This window comes from Melanotaenia boesemani, chromosome 5 (assembly GCF_017639745.1).
Source record: "Melanotaenia boesemani isolate fMelBoe1 chromosome 5, fMelBoe1.pri, whole genome shotgun sequence".
Lineage (NCBI taxonomy): Eukaryota > Metazoa > Chordata > Actinopteri > Atheriniformes > Melanotaeniidae > Melanotaenia > Melanotaenia boesemani.
In genome coordinates, this window is record NC_055686.1 from 26,434,130 (window position 1) to 26,461,501 (window position 27,372).

Here is a 27,372-nt window from a genome sequence, read left to right on the forward strand (position 1 = left end):
GAAACACAAACTAAATAAACGACAAATTAAGTAGACATTTCGCTGATACAATGCTTACACACATTCTGGACAATATTAGAATAATAATATGTGTTAAACCTTACTTCTTATTCATGTACGCACACGGCGGGTGACCGTGTTGTAGCTTGTGGTGTCAGTCTCAGTAAGGATACACACCGGAAAAGGAAGTAACGCCAGTAACATGCAAGCTTCACAATAAAATAGCTAGAAACATAATAGACAGTTATATACCTGACTTGCTTCCAATACAGGATTCCATATGAACCCCGAATGATACGTGAACTTATGTTTAGATGATATAAACGCAGAGAAACTAATGACGTCTTTAATAATAATAACAATACATTTTATTTAAAGCGCCTTTCAGGGCACCCAAGGACGCTGTACAAACAAATAATAAAACATTAAAGGTACAGGAGAGGCACACATATACAACACAATCTAAAAACCTAAACATAAAGGGCAGAGTGGCGAGGATGTGATTGAAAATAATGTTACAGAGAGTATGCTGTTCTGAAAAGATGAGTTTTGAGTTTGGAGATGAAGGTGAGGAGAGAGTCGGTATTGCGGAGGTCAGGAGGAAGTGCGTTCCAGAGCTGGGGAGCAGAGCTTTCAGTCGCTCTGCTCCCCATGGTGCTGAGACGGGCAGGAGGGACAGAGAGATGGATAGAAGAGGAGGAGTGAAGACATCTGGAAGGGGTGACTCTGTGAATGATAAGGTGCTGTCGAGGATGACACCCAGACTCTTGACCTGAGGGGAGGGGGAAACTGAGGCGCTGTTGATGGTGAGGGAGAAACTATTAACTTTGGAAAGGGTGGATTTGGTGCCAATGAGGAGAATTTCAGTTTTATTACTGTTCAGTTTTAGGAAGTTGGTGGTGAACCAGGATTTTATTTCCAGGAGACAGGCAGAGAGGGAGGTTGGTGGGAGAGTGGAATTTGGTTTACAGGACAGGTAGAGCTGGGTGTCATCCGCGTAACAGTGGAAATAGATATTGAATAGATATTGAATTTGATATATTGAAGATGAGACCAAGGGGGAGGAGATAGGTGATGAATAGAAGAGGCCCCAGGACAGAAACTTGGGGCACACCAGTGGAGACTGGGCGGGGATCGGAAGTGAAAGATTTGAGTTTGATGAACTGAGAGCGGCCACTGAGATAAGACTGAAACCAGAGAAGGGGAGTAGAGGTGACACCAAGTGAGGAGAGTCTGCTGAGGAGGATGGAATGGGATATGGTGTCGAAAGCAGCACTTAAGTCAAGGAGGATGAGGATGGAGAGAAAACCAGAGTCAGCTGCAAGGAGAAGGTCATTAGTAATTTTAATAAGGGCTGTTTCTGTGCTGTGACGGGGGCGAAAACCAGATTGAAAAGGCTTGTAGAGATTATTGTTGGATAAATGGGAATGAAGTTGAGAAGCGACTGTTTTTTCCAGGATCTTAGACAGAAAGGGCAGATTGGAGATAGGACGGAGGTTATTGAAGTCATTGGGATCTGACCCAGAATTTTTCAGAATGGGGGTGATTGAAGCAGTTTTGAAGGAAGATGGAACAACACCAGTAGAAAGGGAGGAGTGAATAATGGCAGTTATGAGGGGAAGCAGAGAGGGGAGTGAGGATTTGACAAGAAGTGTGGGCATGGGATCAAGGTGGCATGTAGAGGGCTTTGATTTTTGGATGAGGCCGGTAATCTCAGATGGATGAGGGAGTTGAAAATGAGAAAAAGGTACAGTCTGCATGACTGGGTCAGGTGTGTGAGGAGACATAGAGTCGGAGCAGAGGTGTTGGTGGATGTTGGAGATTTTCTGGGTGAAGAATAACAACAGAGAATTGCAAGTGTCAGTGGAGTAGAGATGGGGCGGCAGAGAGTGGGGGGGTTGAAAAATGTTGTGCAGTAGAGAGAAAAGGGTTTTAGAATTTATTTCATTCAATGAGATGCGTCCAGAGTAATAAACAGATTTCCTTTTTGAAATGGAGTCTTTATAGAGAGTTATGTGAGTCATGTACAGTTCTTTGTGAATGGTAAGTCCAGTTTTCTTTACTTCCTGAGTTGGAAGCTATATTATATTGAGATATATGGACTCTTCACTTTTTAATGCTGCAGTGGCCCCTGAAAGATGGTTTCAACAAGCATGATATCACAGTCAAAATATATTTAATCCATACAAGTAGCAATGGCATAAGCAAATAACAACATTCTGTTTTCTAATTTTTTCAAAAGCTAATCTTGGTAGGCTCTAAAAATGACCTTCAGCTCCTCATGCGACAGCTTTGGCTCCACTTCTCCAACGGTGCCTTTAACAACATCAGATGTTAACTTTAATAACATAAGCCACCACCTCCACACATCGCTATGCAAAGAAATGCAACATATTTTATGAGCAACTGGAGTGCTGAGATGAATCCTGGAGTAAACACTTTCATGTGCTGAGGTCTGAAAAGAAGAATGAAGCAAAGTGTGAGCACCTTGACAGAAAGTGTTGCTACTAGACTTGTTGATAAAGTTGCTGATATTGTTATAGGAGACATGCAGGTTGCAGTAAATTATTTCTTTGTGTATGTTGTAAATTCATAAATTGTTGGTGACATTATATAAAAATGGTATGACTTCTTAAATTCAGTTTCTGTTTTGAAATGGCAAACCTAAGCAAACCTATAAGAACCTCACGTTATATTTAAAGCAAACTGAGTTAGAATGTACTGTATGTTGTTAAATAAGTGACGTAATCTTACCAGTGCAGTGTGTTGATTTGCATCCATGTAAACGAAAGGAAAAGAGGGACAGCATGGCTCCTCTGCTATTTTAATCATCTTCTCGATATTTAAAGAAATGCAAAAGATGTAACTTTCAGCAATTACAGGCTGACATAACCTCAGCAGTGGCATGCTAGTACATTTGAACAAATAATATTTTCAGCAAAAAACACTCGTAATGCATCTCACCCTTTTCTGCAGTAAAGGTGATGTAAAGTGAAAGTAAAAGTATTGTTAACAACTCAATTTTGAGAATCCTTGGCAATAAATAGAAAATCTGCACAGTAAGAAATCTGCTAAATTAACAGCAGCAGGTGGGCGGAGACTTTACTAGCTTTTGTTTTTCCTGTGCACCTGTGCATACAGCATACTGACATCTAAAACAAAAGCCACATGTCACATTTAAGTTTTTAACTCATCATATAATCTCATCGAGGGTGTTCTTCACACACAATAAAACCTGATGAAACTTGACTAGTTGAACCTTTTTAAATGGTAATGCTTCAGTCTGAGTTTTAAAATAAACATATGACATCTAAACCATTTACACTGAGATCATCTGAAGTACAACAAAACTAAAAATGTCTGATCTTTGGTGAGAAGAGTTAAACTGCAGGAAAAGAAAACAAAGCAACATTCTGAACACGTGAAACTTCACATGTTGAACTTAATTAGAACAAATGATTAAAAAGTCAGAGGTGGGAGTGTGATATGTGTCATGTGACTGTCATAGAACAAATACAGTAAAATATTTAATTAGAAATAATTCAATTCAATTCAAATTCAGTTCAAATCCTTTATTGTCCCCAGAGGGAAATTTGATTTTGCAGCCAGAACACACACACACACACGCACACACACACACACACAGGACAGACATCACATCAAACATAAAAAAACAAAATCAAAACCAATGGCATATGTCAAAAAAGACATTCACACAAATCAAAATAATGAATGAGCTTAAAATAAGTTAAATACAATCACAGCTAAAAACAAATAGAAGAACTCTGCCACTTTAGGCCATTACTGTTAAGTAGATGAACAGCAGGAGGGACAAACGACACTTTAGGTCTCTTTGTCCCCCCAAAAGAGGCCCGAAGGTAATAAAATAAATTCATTCTGGAGAGGGTGGTTCGGGCAGTTTAATATAGAACAAGCTTTCCTCACCATGTTTGTGTTAAAAATGGCCAAAAGGCCCTCCTGCTGGGATCCAGAAACTTTGCCAGCAGCTTTCACTAAACGACCCAAACGGCTTTTATTTGCCAAACTAAGGCTCCCGAACCAAGCAATGATAGAAAAAGATAAAACCCATTCAATTACACTTTTATAAAAAAGAGACAACATTTTAGTGCAAACATTAAAAGACCTCATCTTTCTTATAAAGAATAACCTCTTATAAAACATTTTTGAGGTGATGTCAATGTGAGACTCAAAACATAATTTATTGTCAAGAACCCAAATATTTATAACTGTCTACCTCCTCGATGGCAGCTGCTTTAATAAAAATAGACGGGGGGTTTGACGGAGACTTTCTAAAATCAGTAACCATATCTTTGGTTTTGGACACATTTATATGGAGGAAGGAGTTTTCACACCAGCTCACAAAATCATCCACAACCTGCCCGTGTGCTGTCTCACCACCATCAAGAAGGCTAACGACGGCGTGTCCTCAGCTAATTTTACAATATAATTTTAGAATATAATAAATAAAATAAAGTTATTAAAGCTGCAACACTTTAAAATCCTCAGTGATCTGAACTCATCATGTATCTTAATATTTTAAATAAAAGAACAAATGATTAATTTTTGGTTTTTTTTATTATATTTTGCAAATACGAAACAAAACAGCACACAATTAAAAAGTTTATAAAAACAATTTACATTTTTCTGCTAAAACAAAGTTTGAATTTATCATAAAAATAATAATGAAAAAATATATTAAAATATTTAAACTCCATCCAGGTTTGAAAAAAATGTATGGAATCGTATAATTTCATATAATTTGTCAAAAAACATATTTTAAAAAATTAAAGCTACAATGCAGATATAACAAAGCATATTTAACTTTTATCTTTTGCTCCATTTACACATTAAAATGTAACTAAGTGCCTAAATGATGAACAATGAGCAGCTTGAGCTTTGAGCTTAAATAAAGAGGATAAATAAAATGTTGCATCATCAAAACAGAAGCTACTGAACATGTCTGATATTTGGATAACAGAGTTACAAACAGCAGTTTCATACAATGATTCTCTTTGCTGCTTCGCTTCTCTTCACAGACTAAGAACCACAGAAGAAGAACAAATGAGGTTATCTAAGACGTCTGCATGTTACTGAGTTTTCTTCAGTCTTGTGTTTTCCTGAATAAAGCAGCACAGCATGCAGCCTACATGGCAGCATTGTTATCCAGAGCTGCTCCTAATCCGACCTCAGAATAAACTGCTGCATCACCTGCTGCAGGACTCCACTTTCCTGTGAACGGAGATTATCTGAGTCACATATTTGCCTGTAAAATCATCTTTAAAACTTAAAGTGGACTTAATATAATTTTTTTATATAAAAGGAATAATAATCTATAAAATGTTTTATTGTCCTTCACCAGTTACCTGCAGACTGTTAGTTAATACATGCAACATGTCAAATAAGGAGGATTTTTAAGAGGTACAATTTTAAGATTATTTAATGAATTACATGCTGTGAATGAGTCAAATTAAACTTCAAGGAAAATAAGAAATGCAGGTAAATGCATAGAGTTTACGTACTTTTGTTTTTTTTCTTGCCTTTTCCTTTATTCTCATGGTTGATTTCAGCGTACACTGGAGTGGACTCTAAAACCAGAAACATGTTAGCAGACATGCAGCAATAATGCTAAACCTTCATTATTATTATTATTGTTTAATGCAAATGACTGACAGTATTTACAGAGAAACTGTGTAGATGATGAAGTGCAAAACAACAGTAGCAGAAAAAGAAAACAGAAAAACTTAGAACAAGAACAAGAAAAGAAAAAACCTCTAATGTTGACGTTACATGGAGCAGCATTACTGTGTTATAGGTGTGTATACACATGTGTAATAAGAAAAGTAGAAGTAGAAGAAATAATATTGATTATCATTCATGTATCTTTCTACACAGCTTGTTCCAGTTTAGGGTTACTGGGAAGCTGGAGTCTATCCAGCAACTAGCGGGCGAGAGGCAGGGTACACCCTGGACAGGTCGCCAGTCTATTGTAGGACCAACACAGAGAGACAAACAGCCACTCATGCTCACAATCACTCATAGGGAGAATTTAGAGCCAACAAGAGACCGAACATGCATGTCTTTGGACGGTGGGAGAAATGAAAGAACATTGGTATCCCCCATCCCTCCTTCTATCTTATTCTCCACGTCTTTGTTTCATTTATGTGATGAATGTGAGATGATTTTTCTATGATAATTGTTTCACCTGTTTCCATCCAGCTGATGCAGAGATTTCTGGCTTTGTCGGTTAGCTCTACTGATTTTAACCATTTCATCTTAACTGGGGATTTTAACATTCACATAGATAACATGACGGATGGTAATGTCAAGGAATTTTCTTCCATATTGGACATGTTTGGTTTATGGCAACATGTAAAAGAACCGACCCACATTCGAGGTCACATTCTGGATCTGGTTATTTCAAAGGGTGTGGAAATTTCTTCTGTAGCAATCACTGACTTGGCCTTGTCTGACCATTTTTGTATTTTGTTTGATTTACTGATCACTCAGAATGTCCAACCAACCTGCTTCTCCGTTAGGAAGAGGTACATTAATGAAAGAACAAGTGCTAAGTTTGTGGAGGCCATAGCTATGTTACCAACAACCAGTGCAGAATCAGTTGATGAACTCCTGGATAATTTCAATCTGAAAATCTTGAATGTAATGGATGCTGTTGCACCAATAAGAATCAAGAGCACTTTGATCGAACAGAAAACACCATGGAGAAACACCACTGTGGTTACCAGCCTAAAAAGAGAATGCAGAAAAACTGAGCGGAAATGGCGGAAAGATAAACTTCAAATTCACTATGAGCTGTACAAACAAAGCCTCCGTAACTATAACAATAAGCTGTGCAAGGCCAGAGAACTGCATTTATCTGAAATGATTAACAGGAACGTCAACAATTCTCGCACTCTGTTTGCTATGATTGAAAAACTTACTAATCCTCCAATACAGATAAGTCCAGAGCTCCTTTCCAATGAGAAATGCAACCAATTTGCAAACTCTTTTAGCTAAAAAATTAAAACAATCAGACAAAATATTAATTCCACACAGTCAAACAAGAAAATTAGTCTGTGTCTAAAACCTGGAAATAATTCTGATGTTATGTCGCAATTTAAAATGGTGAATTTAAAAGTCCTACAAGAAACAGTTTGGCATTTGAAATCAACAACAAGCACTCTGGACATGATTCCATCCGACTTTTTAAAAACAGTTTTTACCTCAGTAGAAAGTGATCTCCTACTGATAGTTAACAGCTCACTGGCATCAGGCATTTTTCCCAAGTCACTAAAGATCGCTGCTATTAAGCCACTCCTAAAGAAAATGACTCTAGATGCCTCTATAATGAACAACTATAGACCTGTCTCTAACTTCTCTTTTATTTCCAAGATTATTGAGAAAGTTGTATTTTACCAGCTTCATGACTTTTTAAATGAAAGTGGAAATCTTGATAAATTTCAGTCCGGTTTCCGACCTCATCACAGCACTAAAACAGCTCTGGTCAAAGTGCTAAATGACATTAGGTTGAATACTGATTCTGGTCAAGTATCAGTCCTGGTTCTGTTGGATCTCAGTGCTGCGTTTGATACTGTAGATCACAGAATCCTGTTGCACAGGCTGGAAAACTGGGTTGGACTTTCTGGAGCAGTCCTTAACTGGTTCAGGTCCTATTTAGAAGGCCGGAGTTATTTTGTTACGATCAGCAGCTATGAATCCGAGCGAGTGGCCATGACTTGTGGAGTCCCCCAGGGGTTAGTCCTTGGGCCTCTTCTGTTCAACTTGTATATGCTCCCTTTGGGTCAAATATTACAGAACTATAGCATTAATTATCAAAGTTATGCAGATGATACACAACTTTATATGTCTCTGTCACCAGATGACTGCAGTCCAATAGACTTATTGTGTCAGTGTCTGAAGCAAATAAACACCTGGATGAAGGAGAATTTCCTACAATTAAATGAAGATAAAACTGAGATTATTCTGTTTGGTAGCAAAGAGAAGAGGGTCAGTATTGGTAAACACCTGGAGACTCGAGCTCTTAAAATCACCAACCAAGTTCGTAACCTGGGAGTGTTGATAGAGTCAGATCTGATTTTCAGCAGCCACATCAAAGCTGTCACTAAGAAGCTTTTTACCAGCTCAGAAACATCAACAGAATTAAAAGTTTAGTCTCCCAGAAAGACCAAGAGAAACTCATCCATGCATTCATCTCCAGTAGGCTGGATTACTGTAATGGTGTTGTAACAGGACTTCCTAAAAAGAGCACTAAACATCTGCAGCTCATCCAGAACGCTGCTGCTAGAGTTTTAACCAGGACTAAAAGATCTGAACACATCACACCAGTTTTGAAATCTTTACACTGGCTTCCAGTCAGTCAGAGAATAGATTTTAAAACCCTTCTGCTTGTTACAAATCCCAGAACGGTTTAGGCCCAGAATACATCTGTGATATGTTCAGAGAATATAAACCTAGCAGAGCTCTTAGATCCAAAGACTCTGGTCAACTAACCAGAGTCCAGACTAAACATGGAGAAGCAGCATTTAGCTGTTATGCTGCAAACAAATGGTACAAACTGCCAATGGAGATTAAATTTTCCCAAATGTAGACATTTTTAAATCCAGGTTAAAAACATTTCTTTTCTCATGCGTCTATGCATGAAATCTGCACGGTAACTTTTTTTTAACTTATCTTGCTTTTAATCATTTTAATGTAATTTATTATTTTATTGTGATTATGTGTTGATGCCTTTTACTATTTCTAAATATCTGTAATGTCTTTGTTTTATGTAAAGCACTTTGAATTATCCTGTACATGAAATGTGCTATACAAATAAACTGCCTTGCCTAATAAAGTAACTGGCTAAAATTCTGTTTGATTTTACTTATTTTATTTGGTGTTGCCTTCAACCATTACTAACAAATAATGTAAACTAATAACTGCAGTTTCTCCCTGTGTGTCAATAACACCCAGACGGTTACTTAATAGAAGCACCAGAATAATAAACTGGAATCACAAAATGTGTAACTGCAGCTTTTTCTAAGTGAATAGATAAATATTAATGCACCATCAAGTTGATGAGCAAATGTTATCTTATTATTACCATTGTATTAAAAACCTGTTACTAATCATAAAGCAGCATTCTGAGAAGCTTGTATATTTGTCTTCTTACGTTAATTACATTTCCTATAAGAGAGGGAAGTTAATGATATGCCAGCCATTTATGTTTTAGTTGGCAAGCTTCAAGTTCTCTGTGAACAGTTTTTATCTTAAAAATGTCATCAAATAATTTCACATTTTCTTTTTTTTTTTTAACTTGTTCCGACCAACATTGTAGCAACAGAATGATGGTCTGGTGTTGTTTAAAAATTACCAAGAGTCTGGAACGAGTAAAAGTATATAATGTTTATTTACAGGAGAAGTATTGAATACAGAACTACTTGCAAGTAATGAGAGTGGTCGGCCCGACTCGCATGAAGTCAGGAGAGACTCTGGGGAGACAAGAGGAAAAACAATAGTTCTACATTTCTGTAGAAAGAATCCTCCTTCCTGAAGACCTTGGGTGGACACACAACTCCAAGAGCTGGCGTCAAAACAACCTCACATAGTTGTTTCTCCACCAGAACCAGTCTGACTAAGGGTCTGAGGAAGGAGCAGATGAAGGTCATCTTACCCTCGTAGTGAACTTTTAACAGAGCATGTACATGAAGAGAATAAACCTTAAAAGTGAAGAAAAGCATGATGAGTAAAAATGTACAATGTAAAAAGTAACAACCAGTGTAAATACAATTTATAAATGAATATAGTAAAGGAAGTAATTATAGTTGTGATTATAACATTAGGTAAATAAGTAACATTTCTTCACAACACACACACATAATGTTTCCAATGAATTATGCATTTTTTAACTTGAGTTTATTGTGGATTTGTTATTTTACTATTTCAGGAAAAAAACTAAAATTTTTTATCACAATTTAGATTATGAATCTGTTCAATTATTGTTCAGAATGTTTTCATCTTTTGTATAAAACTGTACCAATGTTATTTTCACAATCATTCAGAGTCACTGTGTTCATATTGTTGGTGCAGTTTTATTTGGAATTCTAGTGTTTTGAAATGGCGAGTTTGTCAGATTGTGTTTTATGTAGAGAACCTGTTTAGTGTTTATAAAAATGTGTCATTTTGAATTGTGTTTTTGTGTCATTGTTATTCATTGTTCACATGTGTTCAATAAATGTTAATTAAAATGTTCAAATGTTCAATAAAAACATTAAAATATCCATTCAGTGTTGTTCACTCACCAGTAGGTGGCAGTATTGAGACAAATGTTGGTAATTGTGTCACTCAACTGTAAAAGAGAATCAACTGATGTTTTCAAGCTGTTTGCAAACACTGCAGCTGCAACATTACAATGTTTGACTAAATGAATAACACTATAAATGCATAAAATTTTTATTTTAACATATGCCATAAATTATAATGATTTCTTTTGAGACATGAGATGCAGAATTGGAGAACTTCTGGTGTAAAACGGTAGGTTGAAGTGCAGTTTAGTCCATTATTTACTTGATGTGATGACTTCAAAAACCACCAAATAAAAGTCACCAAGAGGCTGAAGTTGGGCCTTTCCTCTTTGTCCGACGCGCACATAAAAAATCCGCTGAGATCCAAAATGATACGTTTTATAACTTTATTGAAAAAGAATAAATTTAACTTAATACAATGTATACTAACTTAATCCAAAGGCAAAGAAATAAATCACAGCGATTAACTAAGGTGGCGGTCAACAAAGAATACGGCGACCCACACACCCTCTCTCTACCAGACCACAAACACACACACATCACAGGCGTCTTAATTAAACTAGAGAACCACCGCCCATAACCATGTGACCAACCCAAACGATAATCACTGTAATAAACTAATACAAAACAATCCAATAAACAGAAAAATACAACATTTAACATTCCTAACATTTATGGCTCCCACACCTGATAATAGCAGTTATATTTTATAATAGATTTAAGCCAAATGTATTAAGCAACAGGATAACAGCACAGAAATAGTTAATAATAAACTGCAACCTGTAAGTTGATGATAACATGATGATGAGCTTCTGCAGCTGATGCGACGTCATAATCAGTGACAAAACCTCCTTTATCCATTTTACATCAGCAAGAAACCTTCTAACTCCATGTAAGCTTGATTTGGGTAAAATATTAATAAAGTAATGACACAATCAAATATATGACGATAATGTAAAACACAATACTAAGTTTAATGACATTATGTCCAATTACTACAAAACCATAAAGTTTTAATCATTTCTTGAAAAATAACAGTTTTGGACACAGGAGGTTTGCGCCAGACAGCAGCAATATGACGATCGTAAGGAACAGCATGTTTGATGACACAAATATTGAGATATTTGTCAGGAAGAAGACATTTTTATTTTTCCATAGTTTTGTGAAGAGATGAAGTGAATGAAGTAAAACCTACAGTCATGAATTCCATGTTGCTTTGTAGTGATGGAAGAGAGAGTAGTTTATTTAAAGAATGGGTTTATATTTAATCTGGTGAAGAATAGAATGGATTCTTTTTTATTTATTTTGCACTATATGAGAGATAAACTGAAATATTGTCCATGTTTTTGATTGACTGATTGATTTTTATTTCGAACAACAAAATAACACAAATTATTCAGAGTAAATAAAAAAGTAATAGTTGCTATAGAGTCTGAAAAGGAGCAGGATGAAGTTTAAAAACTTATTTATTCCTGCCCCCCTTTTATAATCATAATTTTATTTTAATTTTTTGGGGAAAAAATAGATAAAGAATGAATATAAACATGTATATGGGGGTATTTTCTTTAATCAAGAGCATACTTGTTTGCTTTGACAGCAATCAATGACTGTTCATTCATTACAAGAGTTCTCTGCAACCCTTAAATATACAACTCCACATATACTCCACAAACAATGTCCAAACAATCTGATTTGTGTTCACCAACCATCACATACTGTTGCCTTTTAGTTAAATAGCTCTGAATCCATTTCAGCACAACCCCTCGTATCCCATACCACTCCAATTTATTAATGAAAATACCATGGACAAAATAACCCTGCTGCTAATAGTTTCTGATCTATACAGTTAGTAATTTCCTCTATTAAATGCATTATCGCCAAAGATGTTGATCTGTTGTTTCTAAATTGAGTCTGATAAGATATTATGTTTGTTATTAAATCTATCCAGTCTTTTTATAAATAATGACAATGAAACAGGCTTGTAATTTTTTAAATTTGTGTTTGTCTCCTGTTTTGAACAATGGTATAACTTTTATAATTTTCATTTTACTTTGAAATGTTCCTGTTTGAAATGATGAATTACAGATATGTGTTAATGGTTTAGAAATTCCCAGAATAACCTTTTTGAGTATTGCCATGTCAGTTTTATTCCAGTCTGTTGATGTCTTATTTTTGCATTTACTTACTGTATTATCTCATTTTCTCCAGCTTTACATATAAACAATGAGCTAACGTTTCTTGTTATTGGTTCTTCATCATCATCTTCAGGCACCATTTTCATTCTTTTCTCTTGCCAGTTTTGGTCCAACGTTAACAAAAAACTCACTGAAGCTATTGGTTTTATCATTTATGTTGGTAATTTTTTGCCATTACCAATAAAATAATTGGATGATGATATTTCCTTAGACCCATAGTTAATAATTCCATTTAATATTTTCCAAATCTCTTTAATATTGTTTCTATTTCCCTCTAATACTTTACAATAATAACTTTTCTTACATGTTCTCATTATGGTGGTTAATTTATTTTTATACTTCTTATATTTTACTTTTGCTTTCATTGTTCTACATTGTAAACATTTTCTGTAAAAACTATTTTTCTTCTTGATGGCATTTTTTTATCCTTTTGTAATCCATGGACAATGATTATGTTTATATTTACTTCTAAATTGTCTTATATTTATCATGTAAAAATGTTAAAATTCTTAAGAATTTGTCATATGCTCTATCAACATCTGCTTCTTCCAATATAGTTTCCAGTTACATGTTAAGAGCTCATTTTAAATGCATTATTGTCTCTTCTGTCCTCACCCGCTTATACTTTAACATATTATCCCTTTTGTCCTTGTTACAGTTATAATAAATGGCAAAAACTGGCAAATGATCACTGATTTCATTGATCAGTAATCCACTCACAGTTTTGTTGTGCATTTCATTTGTGAATATATTATCGATTAGTGTAGCACTTTGTGATGTAATTCTGCTAGGTCTTGTTATTTTGGGCTACAGGCCTATGCTATACATTGTATTGATAAACTCTTCTGTCATATTATGCTTATTTGGATTTAGTAAATCTATGTTAAAGTCACTACAAATAAATATAGTTTTGTTGCATGAATTCCTAAACTTTTCATCCATCCATTCTTTGAGAATCTCATTTCTGGAACCTGGTGTTGTATATATACATCTCAAAATAACATTTTTCCTATTTTCCTGACATATTTCTATTGTTATAACTTCCAATATAATATTAATAACTGTTGTCATTCTTTCTACCAGCTTATAAACATATGTCTTGTCCACATAAAAGGCCACTCCCCCTCCTTGCTTGTTTTTTCTGTTAATAAAGATCAAATCATATCCATCTAATTCGGAGTCTGTTCCCTTATCTGGTTTCATCCCAGTCTCTGTAACTGCAATGATACTGAAGGCACTGCTGGCTTTTAGGCTGGGCCATTTTTTTAGGCTACTAATAGTTCTAATTATAAAAGGTATGATACCTGTTGGTACACTAATCTTAGATCAACCATTTAGTCATGATTGATTCTTGGCTGGACTAATTATAGCCGAGCACTGATGCCCCCTCCCTCTTGGGCCACGGTTGTCATGTCAGTCAATTTGTTTTAAAAGTTCTCTATAAATAAAGTTGGATTGGATTCCTGATGTTAGAAAGTTAAATTAAGTAGATAATGTTTTGTGTGTTATTTTCTTAATGACTCCAGGCTGATGTTAACGTCCTCCTCTCACCGTTTTGAACATACATAAGATAACAAGACAAGTAACATTTAAATAAAGATATTCAACCATTTATTTATTCACCCATCTTTATTAACAATCAACTAAATTTTAAAAAGAAATAAAACCAGAAAAAAAGGCTAAATAATATCCACACAATAGCATTCTTAGCAATCTTGCTCATCACACTTTAAAGCGTACACCATCATTGTTCAGTCCTTGAAAGACATTCAGGGAAACACACACACAACATAACACCACCAACCTCTGACAGGGAGGAAAAACACCACATAACATCCAACATATGACTTGGTTATAGTACACTTGCATATTAAATGAGCAGAGTACTACATACTTACACAGCTGAGCACATTGAAATGTTATCAAAGCCAGTTAACTCTATTAAACCCATTTTAATACTGACAGTAAATATTTCAGTTATTTAATGTTTAACCTGTAAAATACAACAAGGGTCAATTTGTTTTTCTTCAATCCATGGTCACATTATTAAAAATCTTTTCATAATTTTGTTTTAATCTGCTACTATGTATTATGTTGCAGACGAGGTATAAGATGGACATGGCTGTTAAACTTTGTACATGGTTTTAGTTTTTTTACATTTTGGCTACAAAAAGCATAAATGAGAATAAATCCAGATCATGTAATATTTTAAAGAAATATGACACAAAACTGGACAAATGACTGTCTGATGGACTCTTGAACATCTAGAACAGTTGCTAACACGTTTAAACAAGAATATTGTTTCTGCTTGTTGTCCACAAGTCTCTTCTTTTGGTGGTAATAATCTTCTTTTCATGGACCTAAAACACAGATAAAGAAAACATTTTAAAGAAAAAAAGAAAATGAAAATGGACAAATGGTGAGATTTTTAAGTTAAATGGTAAATATGAGGTGATGACTGTTAAACTACGATGAGGGACAAAGAGACATCAGAAGCTGATTCATTCACAGTAAATGAACTAGTTGGTCAAATATCTCATCCAAGTTAAAGACAAAGAAAATGTTTTATTTTAATATAAAACTACATTTTCCTTTGATAAATTTCATGTAAATATCTAAACCTAAAACTTCAACAGCTGTAGTAAGATTGAAGAGGTCCATAGTTACTTCTATAAAATGATGAAGAAACTTCATTATAAATATATAAATGCAGTTATTTTACTGCTACTCATCCAGAAGTTGTCATGTTTACATTAGTACCTGTTGCTGATTCAGGATGCACATTAATGTAGTCAGAGCTCTCGTGTCTCCCTGTAACAATGATGGTTTCAGTGTATTCAGTAACACACACTTTATCTTTCAATTAGACTCTGATATTTGTAGTAACATAAACAAAAATGATTTTGTAAAATATTTTATGTACTTACTGCTCTTATCACGACCTTTAAGGTTAAGATGAGATGTGACGTTGCTGTATTCATCTGCTGGTGTGTCTAAAATAAATATTTACATACATTTAGGGCGAGTCATGCTTCCCTACATTATATGGTCTTCTGACAGCTCCACATGAATCAGGTTTATACTGTACCACTTCCAGTGTTTCCACAACCTCTGAATGATTCGTAGACAGCAGCATCACCTGCATGTCAGAGAAAATAAAGAAAATCAGATTTGTGACAAGTTACCACTTTATTACTGTTGTGAAAAGCTAAATGAATAGTGATGTTTAATATGTTTAGTTCGCTGAGTATGAATTTGCCTGTATTTCATGATTAGTGCTGTTAAAACTCTGACATGCATATGAATCGTTTAGTTTCTAAGAGCAATGACAGTGTTTTATTTTGAAGTGCTTTATTTTGAAATAACAAAGTGACAGTTTTAAAATGGAAGGACACAGTTTTGCCAACTTAGTGACTTTGTCGCTATACTGAGCAGTGTTCAGACTTTTATTTTTAAAAAAGCGACAAATCTAGCGTCTGGAAACTTTTGGAGACTGATGTGAATGAACGTAGTTTATTCTTCTCAGTGAGGAGTGGGTGCTGCGCAGACTCCTCCCCCGTCCAAAAGCACTCAGAAGAGGCTTGGTCCTCACGCAGCAGCAGCTGCATTCAGAGCAGCAGATGTTCAATGTTTCATGATTAAACTGAAATGTTCAGTTTCTGCTGCTGGATGATCCACGCTGGCTTACTGTCAGATAGTTCATTCATTCATTATCTACCACGTAGTCCGTTAAAGGTTGCGGGTAAGCTGAAGACTTTCCCAGCATCTTAGCAGGTGAGAGGCAGGATACACCCTGGACATGTCTCCAGTCCATCGCAGGGCCAACACAGAATGAGACAAACAGAGAAGCCGGAGAACTTGTCTCTACAGAGAAAGGCCACCAGGTTTCAACCTCCCCCAGCCAAGGCTCCAACCAGCAACCTTCTTGCTGTGAGGCTGTGGTACTAACCACCACCACACCACCGTGCAGCCCGTCATAGTAATGTCTATTAATGAAGAGTATGGACAATAACATTTAAAAAGTTAAGTGTTGTGACATGTTGCAGGCTCCTAATTTAAAAACAAACTATCCTTAATAAAATTAAACTGAAAACCAAAGAAAATATTGACCGAAGAATTTATTTTATTTTATTTATTCATTTATTATTTTGTTGCTTATTCTACATTTTTAGGTTGTCTTTTTGTCAGTTTTTGCCTTTCCCACGACATCCCTCTACACGGCAGCCTCCCTTACAACAAGCCTGTTATGTACAAGGCTAATTATGCAAATTAGACAATGACGTCATTTAGTGACTTTTTGAACAGCCAATAGCTACTTTTCTTACTGAAGAGTTGGAAACTGTGGAAGGACAAACTGTTCTGAGTTAAACTAGATGTGATGCGTTTGTCGTTCGTGTTAACTTCAACTTTAAAGTAAAAGTTTAATAGCATCCGTTTTGCCTGATTTATGAAGCTCCAGCTACGTAACAATTACAAACTGAGACATTATTTGTAGGACTGACCATGAAGGAGAGAGGAATAAACCTGAGTTTCATTCTCGTTGACTGACTGTTGTGTAGCAGAGACTCGGTCGATGTTCAGAATCTGATTAGACCTGAGAAATAAAAATAAATAATGTTCATTTAATAAGAATCATATCATTTAAACAGTCGTTATATTTAATGTGAGCCATGTACCAACCTGTTACAACATGCATCTGTAAAAAATAAAAAAGAGATGAAAATGAGTTCTTGTATAATTAATCTGTTTAACCATGTTAGAATAGTTAGTCATTTTCAGTAAATCAGTTTCTACCATTTTCAATAAGTGACAGAAGGTCTCACCTTTTTTTCTGCAGCAACACAACAGCAGCACAAAGACAATGTGCTGCTGTTGTGTTGTGTTCGTATGGGGTGGTATTTTTAATGTGCTCTTGATTTCTTACACAAGTTTGATGAATAATGGTGAAAGTGTGGTGTCTAATTATTAGCATCATGTAGGCAGTATAATCATGTTTAGATGTACTAAACACATTTAGGAATTAGGGTTTGTTTCTGTAAGTATCATATGGATCCAGCAAACTCCACAACCTTTAGAGTAGGCAGTACCACATGAACTTGGTCAACTAAATGAACCCTATAGGGTACAGCATCACATGATTTCATATACAAGTCTCAGGGGTTCCACATGTTAGCTTAGGACTGTTCTTTGTCTGTGAACCTATATAAGGCCAGTGGTACCCATAGTCCAGGGGATTTCTCTACAACTGGCCCAGAGACCTCACAGATGCTGCAGATCTGTTTAAGATGTCACTTTTCTTAATAAACCTTTTTGTATTTTACATCAAGCTGCTGTCTAGAGCTCTTTTTACCACTAAACTATTGTTCCACATCATCTGCTTCAAGTAATTCACAAGAAAAGTGAGACAGAAATGTTTATGAAGTTCAGCAGGAAAGTCATCAGGTCCAGGTGATTTATTGTTGGACGTGTGGAAAAGGGCTTTATGGAGATCTGCTGATGTTAAAGGTGTTTCAAGCACATCTGCTGTTTCTCTAAACATCTGAGGTAGATTAAGATTTAAGAAAGATTATATTTCCTCTTGGGTTGGATCTTCTTCTGATTAATGTAATTTTATATAAAATGTACAAAATGTATTATTATAATGTATAATGTATTATTTCATTTAAAGAGGATCGTTTACAATTTTACCTGCTGAGTTTTTATTACAGATTTTATTATTTGGTGTTTTTTTACTAAATATTTTTCTGGTTTATTTCTGTATTAAACGTTTTGATATTTCATTTGTTGGGTGAAAATTGTGTTTTTTTATGAATAATTTCTTGGAGTTTATCGTCTCAGTGTTCAGTAATTTATTCATTTGTATTTATAGATAAACTGTCTGACTGTTTATCTTTTGCTCTAACCAGGGATGGATGTATTGATACTCTGGAGTTGATATTTAGATATCAGCCAGTCAAAATATCAGATTCAATACTTTTTGAATAAGTTCCCAGTTTTCTTTCATTAGGGTGGCAGCACTTCCATAGATTTCTTTCAAGTATGTTGATGTTCTTGAGTTTTCTTTATATTTCACACTGCTTACAATTAAAAAAATTAAGGTCTCACCCTTGGACCGTTTGCAGAGACACAACAAGAGCAGGAAAATCAATAATATGATTCCAATAACTGATCCAACCATCAACAGCACAGGAAATGAAGAGCTTTCAGGTCTGGACACAGCTGGAAACACAACAGAAAGTAATAATGTTATTTATATGAAGGGTTTAGAACATAATTCTCTCAGTGTTTCCAGAAAAATAAATGTGATTTCAAGCTTGAACACAATGAAAAAAATCCAGATTTACAGTAAAAACTCATCAACAAACTTTTTGTTTCTCCTGCTTTGAGCAGAAAAATGATTTACAAAGTAAAATGTATGATAATTTAATCCTGCTCACCTGTAACTGACATCCAGCTCTGTTGTGACGTCTTTCCTGCATGTTGACACTTGTAGAAACCTTCGTCTGACTGTGACACTGCAGAGATGTTCAGCTCCTCTCTGCCATCATGTTGGAGAAGTTTGTCATTGTGATAGAAAGAAACACTTGAAAGTGTGTTTTGTTCTCTCAGTCTGCAGCTCAGACTGACAGAAGCTCCCTCAGTCACAGGATGGACGGGGCTCACCAGGATGACGCCATCATCATCATCTGTAAAGAAAAGTCAGTGGATATTAAGTTCAGTCAGAGATCTGCTGGTAGAGAGATTCAGAAAAAGCTGATTTATAGAGAAGTAAATAAACTCTTTATCATTAAACACAGACATCTGTTCATGTGTATTTAAAAACATACACATGTCCTGTATATACATATATACACACATACATGTTTACACAGATCTAGACATGGTGTGGCAGTGGTTCAGTCTAGTTCTGAGTGTGGTCTGTCCAGGGCAGGTGGTGGTGGAAGTATTGTAAAGCCTGAAAGCAGCAGGCAGGAATGAAGAAGAAATATTTATTGTTCTATAGTTTTGTGAAGAGATGAAGTGAATGAAGTAAAACCTACAGTCAAGAGTTTGATGTTGCTTTGTGGTGATGGAAGAGAGAGTAGTTTATTTAAAGAATGGATTTATATTTAATCTGCTGAACACAGAAGGAATTAATCTAGCAATAATAAACACAAAATCATAGGATGTAATCACGAGACAAACACTGAAAATCCATTTTTATATGGAAATGACATTAATGATAAGTGAAACTTAAAAATGAAAACAAAGCATCATAACATACTCTGTACAGTGATGTTGACTGTGTTGCTGAACTCTCCTGATCCAGACTCACACCAGTAAACTCCACTGTGGTTCATGTTCATGTTACATGAGGATCCAGTCATTCTCCCCCAGGAGGAGCAGCGTGACAGATGATGTGTTTCTGTAAAGCTCATCACTCTCCACTCAGCAGAGTTTCCTCCACAGTTCAGTGAAACAGAATCAGATGTGAAGTGTTGAACTCTGTCAGGATTCACTGTGAGAGACGCTGCTGGATGAACATCTGAAAAACAAACATGTAATGAGATTTCTATAAAACACATTAAAATATAAAAATGCCTCATTGCAAATATTCCTTTAGTTTATATTTTATTTATTTCTGTAGATCAGAGCTCACATGTCTACAAGATTATCAAACTGGGATTTTATGAACATTTTTTAATATGTTTTAAATGATAAGCTGTGTACATCTAAACACTTTGGTTTTAAAGATAGTTTCAGTCACAGAGAAAAATATTAGAATGAAAGTGAGCTCTGCAATATTATTACAATGACAATAAAGTGTTGAATCTGAAAACATAACTGATCCTCACTGAGAGGACAGAAACACACTGACCTGCAGACCAGAGAAACTTTACTTCACTGTAATCAGTGTGATACTCTGGGTCTCCTCTTCCAGCTCTACACACATATCCTGCTGTGTGTGTTTGTCCATGAATGATGTAGGAATCATGTTCAGTCCCAGCAGTGCTACCAGGCAGCAGATCATAACTGTAGCTGTTGGATAACAGATCAGGAACAGCTTTATACCAGTAGAACCTCCATCCTGCAGGCGGAGGTTTAATCTCACATCTCAGAGTTACTGAGGATCCAGGACTCAGCCATGATGGAGACACAGAGAGGACAGGCCGGGGTTTATCTGCTGGAGAGAGATTTTATCTGAATGAAAACATGTTGGATCTTGTTGACTCTTAACTCTGAATAACATTTCTCTACTAATGTTATCAATTTTATATTTAAATTTTTATATGTATTTAAAACATCTACATTTGTTCAGATAAACTGTTCAGTTAAAATGCAAATAAAGGAGCTCGTCTCAATGTCCAAGGAGAACAAATGTTATTCTATTCTATTCTATTCTATTCTATTCTACAGTAATTTAGCAGACGCTGTTTCCAAAGTAGCTTACATTTGAGAGTAAGAACAGCACAGGTAAGAATTCAAACATGATGGGATGTTATAATTAAGTGGTCGTCAGCTGCTGTCAGTCCAGGTGATGTCATGTAGAGCTAGAGCCAGTGTATATAATTTATTTATTTATTTATGTTTAAGTTTTTTGTTGTTTTTGTAAGTCATTTCTTTTATATAAAAGATCACGATTTGATTGAACAATATCACCTTATATTTATAAGTTCTTATATTTGAGTCATTTTTTCGTCAAAATATGTTTAAATCTGTAAGAAATTACTCAAATGTCAAAAAGTTTGTTCTCCTTCATTTGGATATTGAGATGTTTGATTTTGGGTTTTTGCTCCACCAAGGACTAAAATTATAACAGTAATAAAATAATAGAATAAATTTAATTGTTCTCATGAGATCCAGCTTTGTCCTAAAGAAACACTGTTAGATATCAGGTAAGATATACAAGGAGCTGATTTAACAAAATATAATAATTAGGGCTGTCAAAAATAATGCGTTAAAGGCGTTAATTAATTTATGTAATTAACTGCGTTAAAACTGTTATCGCCATTAACACATGCATGACATGACAAGCCCCATACATCCATCATTTCTCTGTTATGATGGTGGGACGTGGAAACGAAGGATGGAAGAGATCAGCCGGGTGGCTGTATGGATGGACTTGAGAATAAACACAGGCATCCCTAATTCATATACTGCACACATATGCTTGCATGTACACACACACACACACAGGCTGAGTATTAATCAAAGCTTAATATTCTATAAAGACCAACATTTACAGACAACTATCAGCCACCAGTCCATAGCTTTTCTCTCTCCTGCTCTCATTAAAAGACTGAATACAAAGTTCACAGCAGGACTCTATTATTCATATGATGATATGATTTTATGTTAATCTGGAACTACATGATTGTGTCATTTTGTTGGTAAATAATTAAAATGCCAGTTTACCATAAATATAATACGTTAAAATTAATATTTGCTGCAACAGTAAAAAAAAAAAGTGGTCAACAGCAGCTTCACCTGATGTGATTCTACTAACAGAAAATGAAAAAGTTGACTCAACTTACACAGACAGGAGACTGTCAATCTTTAAAAGGGGTTCGCAAACTTTATCATGCAACAGCCCACATGTAGAGGTATGTTTGGTCCAGAAGGACCCACCTCAAAAAAGTCAAGTGTCTTTTAGTCTACTAGTCCGTGCTCTGTGTGACCTGTGGAGCCGTCCCGAGGGTAAGAGCTCAAACAGGTGGTAACCGGGGTTTATTGTTTATTGTTTTATTTGGATCCCCATTAGCTGCAGCAGCTTCTTGTTGCTGTAATTAACCATCTGCTTAAAAGTCTGTAAATTAAGTAAAAATTAGGGCTGTCAAAATTAACACATTAACGGTGGTAACTAATTTATTTAAATAATTTTGTTAATTTTTTAATGCGATTATTTGAGTTTGAGTAATAATTTGAATTATTTCAGAGTCCTAATAAAATCTAAATGTAGACAAACTGAATCTGATTCCAGGTCACATTCGACTGAAACTGATGTTGGAAAAAAAAAACAAAAACATTTAAAGATCAGATTCACATTTAAATAAAATGTATTCTATAATACATCCATGCTCGGTACCCGCTTTCAGCTCCTTTGAGTGTACTGTTTTCACTCTCCCTGGACCGACCCCCACCACCGTCGCCACAATATATCGCCCCCCAAAGCCGCATAAGGACTTTCTGGATAATTTCACCACGCTACTCACTCAGCTTTCCACTCTCTCCCCAAACATAATGCTCCTGGGGGATTTCAACATTCATGTTGACAATATCAATCTTCCCCTCACTCGGGATTTCCTCTCATGCCTGGACAGTTTTGGACTACAACAACACATCCACTTCCCAACACACACAAAAGGACACACTCTGGACTTACTCATCTGCTCTGGCATCTCTCCCTCCAACCTCTCATCCACTGTTGTCCTTGAAACCGATCATTTACTGCTCACTTTTGACACTGCCCTCACTCTTACTTCTGTAAAATCCCCTCGCCTCATTTCATTTAGGAATGTAAAGGACATTAATATCGACACACTCTGTTCAAAAGTTGACAGCATCTCTCTCCCGGACAATCTTCATGACCCCAACGCACTACTTGAGCATTACAACAATAGCCTGATCACCATTCTAAACTCTCTTGCCCCCCTCAAAACCCGAACTGTCTCCTTTGCATCCTCTGCCCCCTGGTACACTCCTGAACTCCGGTCTTTAAAAGCCAAAGGACGTCAACTGGAACGGCTGTATAAGAAAACTGGACTTACCATTCACAAAGAACTGTACATGACTCACATAACTCTCTATAAGGACTCCATTTCAAAAAGGAAATCTGTTTATTACTCTGGACTCATCTCATTGAATGAAGAAAATTCTAAAACCCTTTTCTCTCTTCTGCACAACATTTTTCAACCCCCCCCCCCCCCCCCCCCCACACTCTCTGCCGCCCCATCTCTACTCCACTGACACTTGAAATTCTCTGTTGTTATTCTTCACCCAGAAAATCTCCAACATCCACCAACACCTCTGCTCCAACTCTGTGTCTCCTCACACACCTGACCCAGTCATGCAGACTGTACCTTTTTCTCATTTTCTACTCCCTCATCCATCTGAGATTACCGGCCTCATCCAAAAATCAAAGCCCTCTACGTGCCACCTTGATCCCATGCCCACACTTCTTGTCAAATCCTCACTCCCCTCTCTGCTTCCCCTCATAACTGCCATTATTCACTCCTCCCTTTCTACTGGTGTTGTTCCATCTTCCTTCAAAACTGCTTCAATCACCCCCATTCTGAAAAAATCTGGGTCAGATCCCAATGACTTCAATAACCTCCGTCCTATCTCCAATCTGCCCTTTCTGTCTAAGATCCTGGAAAAAACAGTCGCTTCTCAACTTCATTACCATTTATCCAACAATAATCTCTATGAGCCTTTTCAATCTGGTTTTCGCCCCCGTCACAGCACAGAAACAGCCCTTATTAAAATTACCAATGACCTTCTCCTTGCAGCTGACTCTAGTTTTCTCTCCATTCTCATCCTCCTTGACTTAAGTGCTGCTTTTGACACCATATCCCATTCCATCCTCCTCAGCAGACTCTCCTCACTTGGTGTCACCTCTACTCCCCTTCTTTGGTTTCAGTCTTATCTCAGTGGCCGCTCTCAGTTCATCAAACTCAAATCTTTCACTTCTGATCCCTCCCCAGTCTCCACAGGTGTGCCCCAAGGTTCTGTCCTGGGGCCTCTTCTATTCATCACCTATCTCCTCCCCCTTGGTCTCATCTTCCGTAAATTCAATATCTATTTCCACTGTTACGCGGATGACACCCAGCTCTACCTGTCCTGTAAACCAAATTCCACGCTCCCACCTACCTCCCTCTCTGCCTATCTCCTGGAAATAAAATCCTGGTTCACCACCAACTTCCTAAAACTGAACAGTAATAAAACTGAAATTCTCCTCATTGGTACCAAATCCACCCTTTCCAAAGTTAATAGTTTCTCCCTCACCATCAACAGCGCCTCAGTTTCCCCCTCCCCTCAGGTCAAGAGTCTGGGTGTCATCCTCGACAGCACCTTATCATTCACCTCACACATCAATAACATCACCCGCTCAGCCTATTTCCATCTGCGCAATATCAACCGTCTTCGCCCCTCCCTCACCCCCCACACCACCTCTATCCTGGTGCACAGCCTTGTCACCTCCCGCCTGGATTACTGCAACTCTCTCCTCTTTGGCCTCCCACAAAAATCCATTCATAAACTCCAAATGGTTCAGAATTCTGCTGCCCGCATCATCACCCGAACTCCTTCCTTTCATCACATCACTCCCATCCTGCAAGAACTCCACTGGCTTCCCATCAAGTACAGGATAGAATACAAGAACCTCCTCCATACATACAAATCCATACATAAACTCTCACCCCCTTACCTCTCAGATCTTCTCCACATAGTCACCCCTTCCAGATGTCTTCGCTCCTCCTCTTCTATCCATCTCTCTGTCCCTCCTGCCCGTCTCAGCACCATGGGGAGCAGAGCTTTCAGTCGCTCTGCTCCCCAGCTCTGGAACGCACTTCCTCCTCACCTCCGCAATACCGATTCTCTCCTCATCTTCATTTCCAAACTCAAAACTCATCTTTTCAGAACAGCATACTCTCTGTAACATTATTTTCAATCACATCCTCGCCACTCTGCCCTTTATGTTTAGATTTTTAGATTGTGTTGTATATGTGTGCCTCTCCTGTACTTTTAATGTTTTATTATTTGTTTGTACAGCGTCCTTGGGTGCCCTGAAAGGCGCTTTAAATAAAATGTATTATTATTATTATTATTATTCATACGGATTGTAGTGATTATTTAATTGTCATGGTTCATGTTTCTTCCAGGTCTCTAGTGATTGCTTCCTTAATCAGGTTCATTTGTTCCACCTGGGCTTCCCTGATTGCTCCCTATCCTCACCTGTACTCAGCTTTACTTAAACTCTCTCCAGTCTCTCCTTCCCTGCAGGTTATCGACAGTCTTGTGACAAATTGAGGTCCTTTGTGTCTTTTCTATGTGACAGTTTGCTTGTTAATCTGGACAGAACACACAGCAAACATGACTGACCTGATACTGACAGTCTGATGGCTTCACTCCACTTTGTTGAAGAATATGAGTCATCTCTGCGTTCACACTGACACTGGTAGTCTCCACTGCTGAGCTCAGAAACAGTGAAAGTAAACTGTTTACTGGAAATCTGCGGTATAACTGACCCAAGATGTCTCCATACACACATCCACTCAGTGGTTTCTCCTCCCTGGATCTCACATGTCAGAGTGATTTTCTCTCCACTGAAAATCTGAGGCCAGTCAGGTTGTCGTGTTACAACAACCTGGTTGGAAACTGTTTCCATAGATATGAACAGAAAAACACAAACAGAAATATCATCACAAAATATTACATGTAACTTTCATATAAAATAATTATTTTTTATATAAAATAATAGAACTCACAGATTATATTAATACTGGCATCATGACTCATATCAGAGTAATAGGCTGGATCTCCTCTCTCTCCTCTACACCTGGGGTCTCATTTATAACCGTTGCGTACGCACAAAATGGGGCCTGAAACTGGCGTACGCCTCTTTTCACGCAAAGGTTGTGATTTATAAAAAACAAACTTGACGTGAAAATGTGCGGTCTTTCACGGCAGCTCTGACCCATGCGTACGCTGGTTTTGGAGGCTGGGGGAATTGGCGACACAGATGGAGAGGTGGGGAATTAACAACACACTGCATCCAGAGTCCTCTTGTGGCAGCGTGGGGTCCTGTCACCATGTCTCCAATTAATTTTGCGCTCTGGCTGTATGACCGCAGATGTGATTTCGGCTCACTGGTCAGCGTGCATGACTTCAACCCGGCAAGAGTTCATAACCCGTCTCCGCTGTCTATGCGTCCTGCTACACTCTTCCACATCCAATTTCTCTATATTGCAGGAGAACAGGCCGACATTAAAAGGCAATTTGCAGCAATGTCCGGTTTTCCTAATGTAATCGGCGCAATTGACTGCACTCATATTGCTATAAGGGCCCCATATGTCGATGAATTCATGTATGTCAATAGGAAGCATGTGCATACTATCAAATGTAGTTGCACGATGGCCTGGCTCTACACATGACTCTTACATCCTAGCGCAAAGCAGTGTAGAGAAGAGACTGCAGGCAGGCGCTGTATGTGATGGCTGGCTTCTTGGTAAGACAATAACTTTATATTGACAACCAGCTTAGCCAGATGCAGACCACTGATGCACTGTTTCATTGAAATGCAGGGGACAGTGGCTACCCCCTCCGGCGCTGGCTCCTGACCCCCTTCCCAAACCCCCAGAGCGCAGAGGAGACCCTGTTCAATACCGCTCACTCCCGTGCGCGCTCAACTGTAGAGCGCGCCATCGGCCTTTTAAAATGCCGGTGGCGGTGTCTGGATGCGTCAGGGGGTAGATTATTGTACCATCCCCAAAAGGTGCGCAGGATCGTGAGGGCGTGTGGCGTGCTGCACAACCTGGCACTGAGGCACGGCATCCAACTACCTCCTGGCCTCCCCCCTCCTCGGAATGCCGACCCTCACCCACAGCCCCCTCCCAGACACAGGGAGTTCCAAAACGGGGCACGGCTCCGTGAGGAGGTCATGCAGCGATTAAGCAGACAATAAGGTTCACTTTTTCACAAGCTCTTTTAATGTGTTTGCAATGTCGAACATAATGTCACACAAATTATGCAGTGTTGTTCTGATTTCCTTCAGTTCATTGATGGTTTCTTTTTGATCTCGCCATGGTCCGCTCTGTCCCGCTCACAGAGTTAACTGAGGTAACTATGTGTTGCCACTCACGACACTTACTCTTATT

The 27,372-nt window shown here is 37.3% G+C and overlaps 1 protein-coding gene across 1 annotated transcript in view; it reads right to left on the reverse strand.

The window, feature by feature from the left end:
* The window catches only part of LOC121640055 (low affinity immunoglobulin gamma Fc region receptor II-like), a 201,463-nt gene extending 180,928 nt beyond the window's left edge, over window positions 1–20,535 (reverse strand). Inside the window, exons 1-7 of the mRNA XM_041985738.1 lie at window positions 20,376–20,535; window positions 19,782–20,042; window positions 18,955–19,203; window positions 18,623–18,736; window positions 17,198–17,213; window positions 17,020–17,111; window positions 15,606–15,656 (exon numbers count right to left, since the gene is read on the reverse strand). Of these exons, the coding sequence (XP_041841672.1) occupies window positions 15,606–15,656; window positions 17,020–17,111; window positions 17,198–17,213; window positions 18,623–18,736; window positions 18,955–19,203; window positions 19,782–19,935 (676 nt within the window). The 5' untranslated portion in view covers window positions 19,936–20,042; window positions 20,376–20,535. The remainder of the gene's footprint in view (window positions 1–15,605; window positions 15,657–17,019; window positions 17,112–17,197; window positions 17,214–18,622; window positions 18,737–18,954; window positions 19,204–19,781; window positions 20,043–20,375) is intronic.
* Window positions 20,536–27,372: the final 6,837 nt, after the last annotated feature.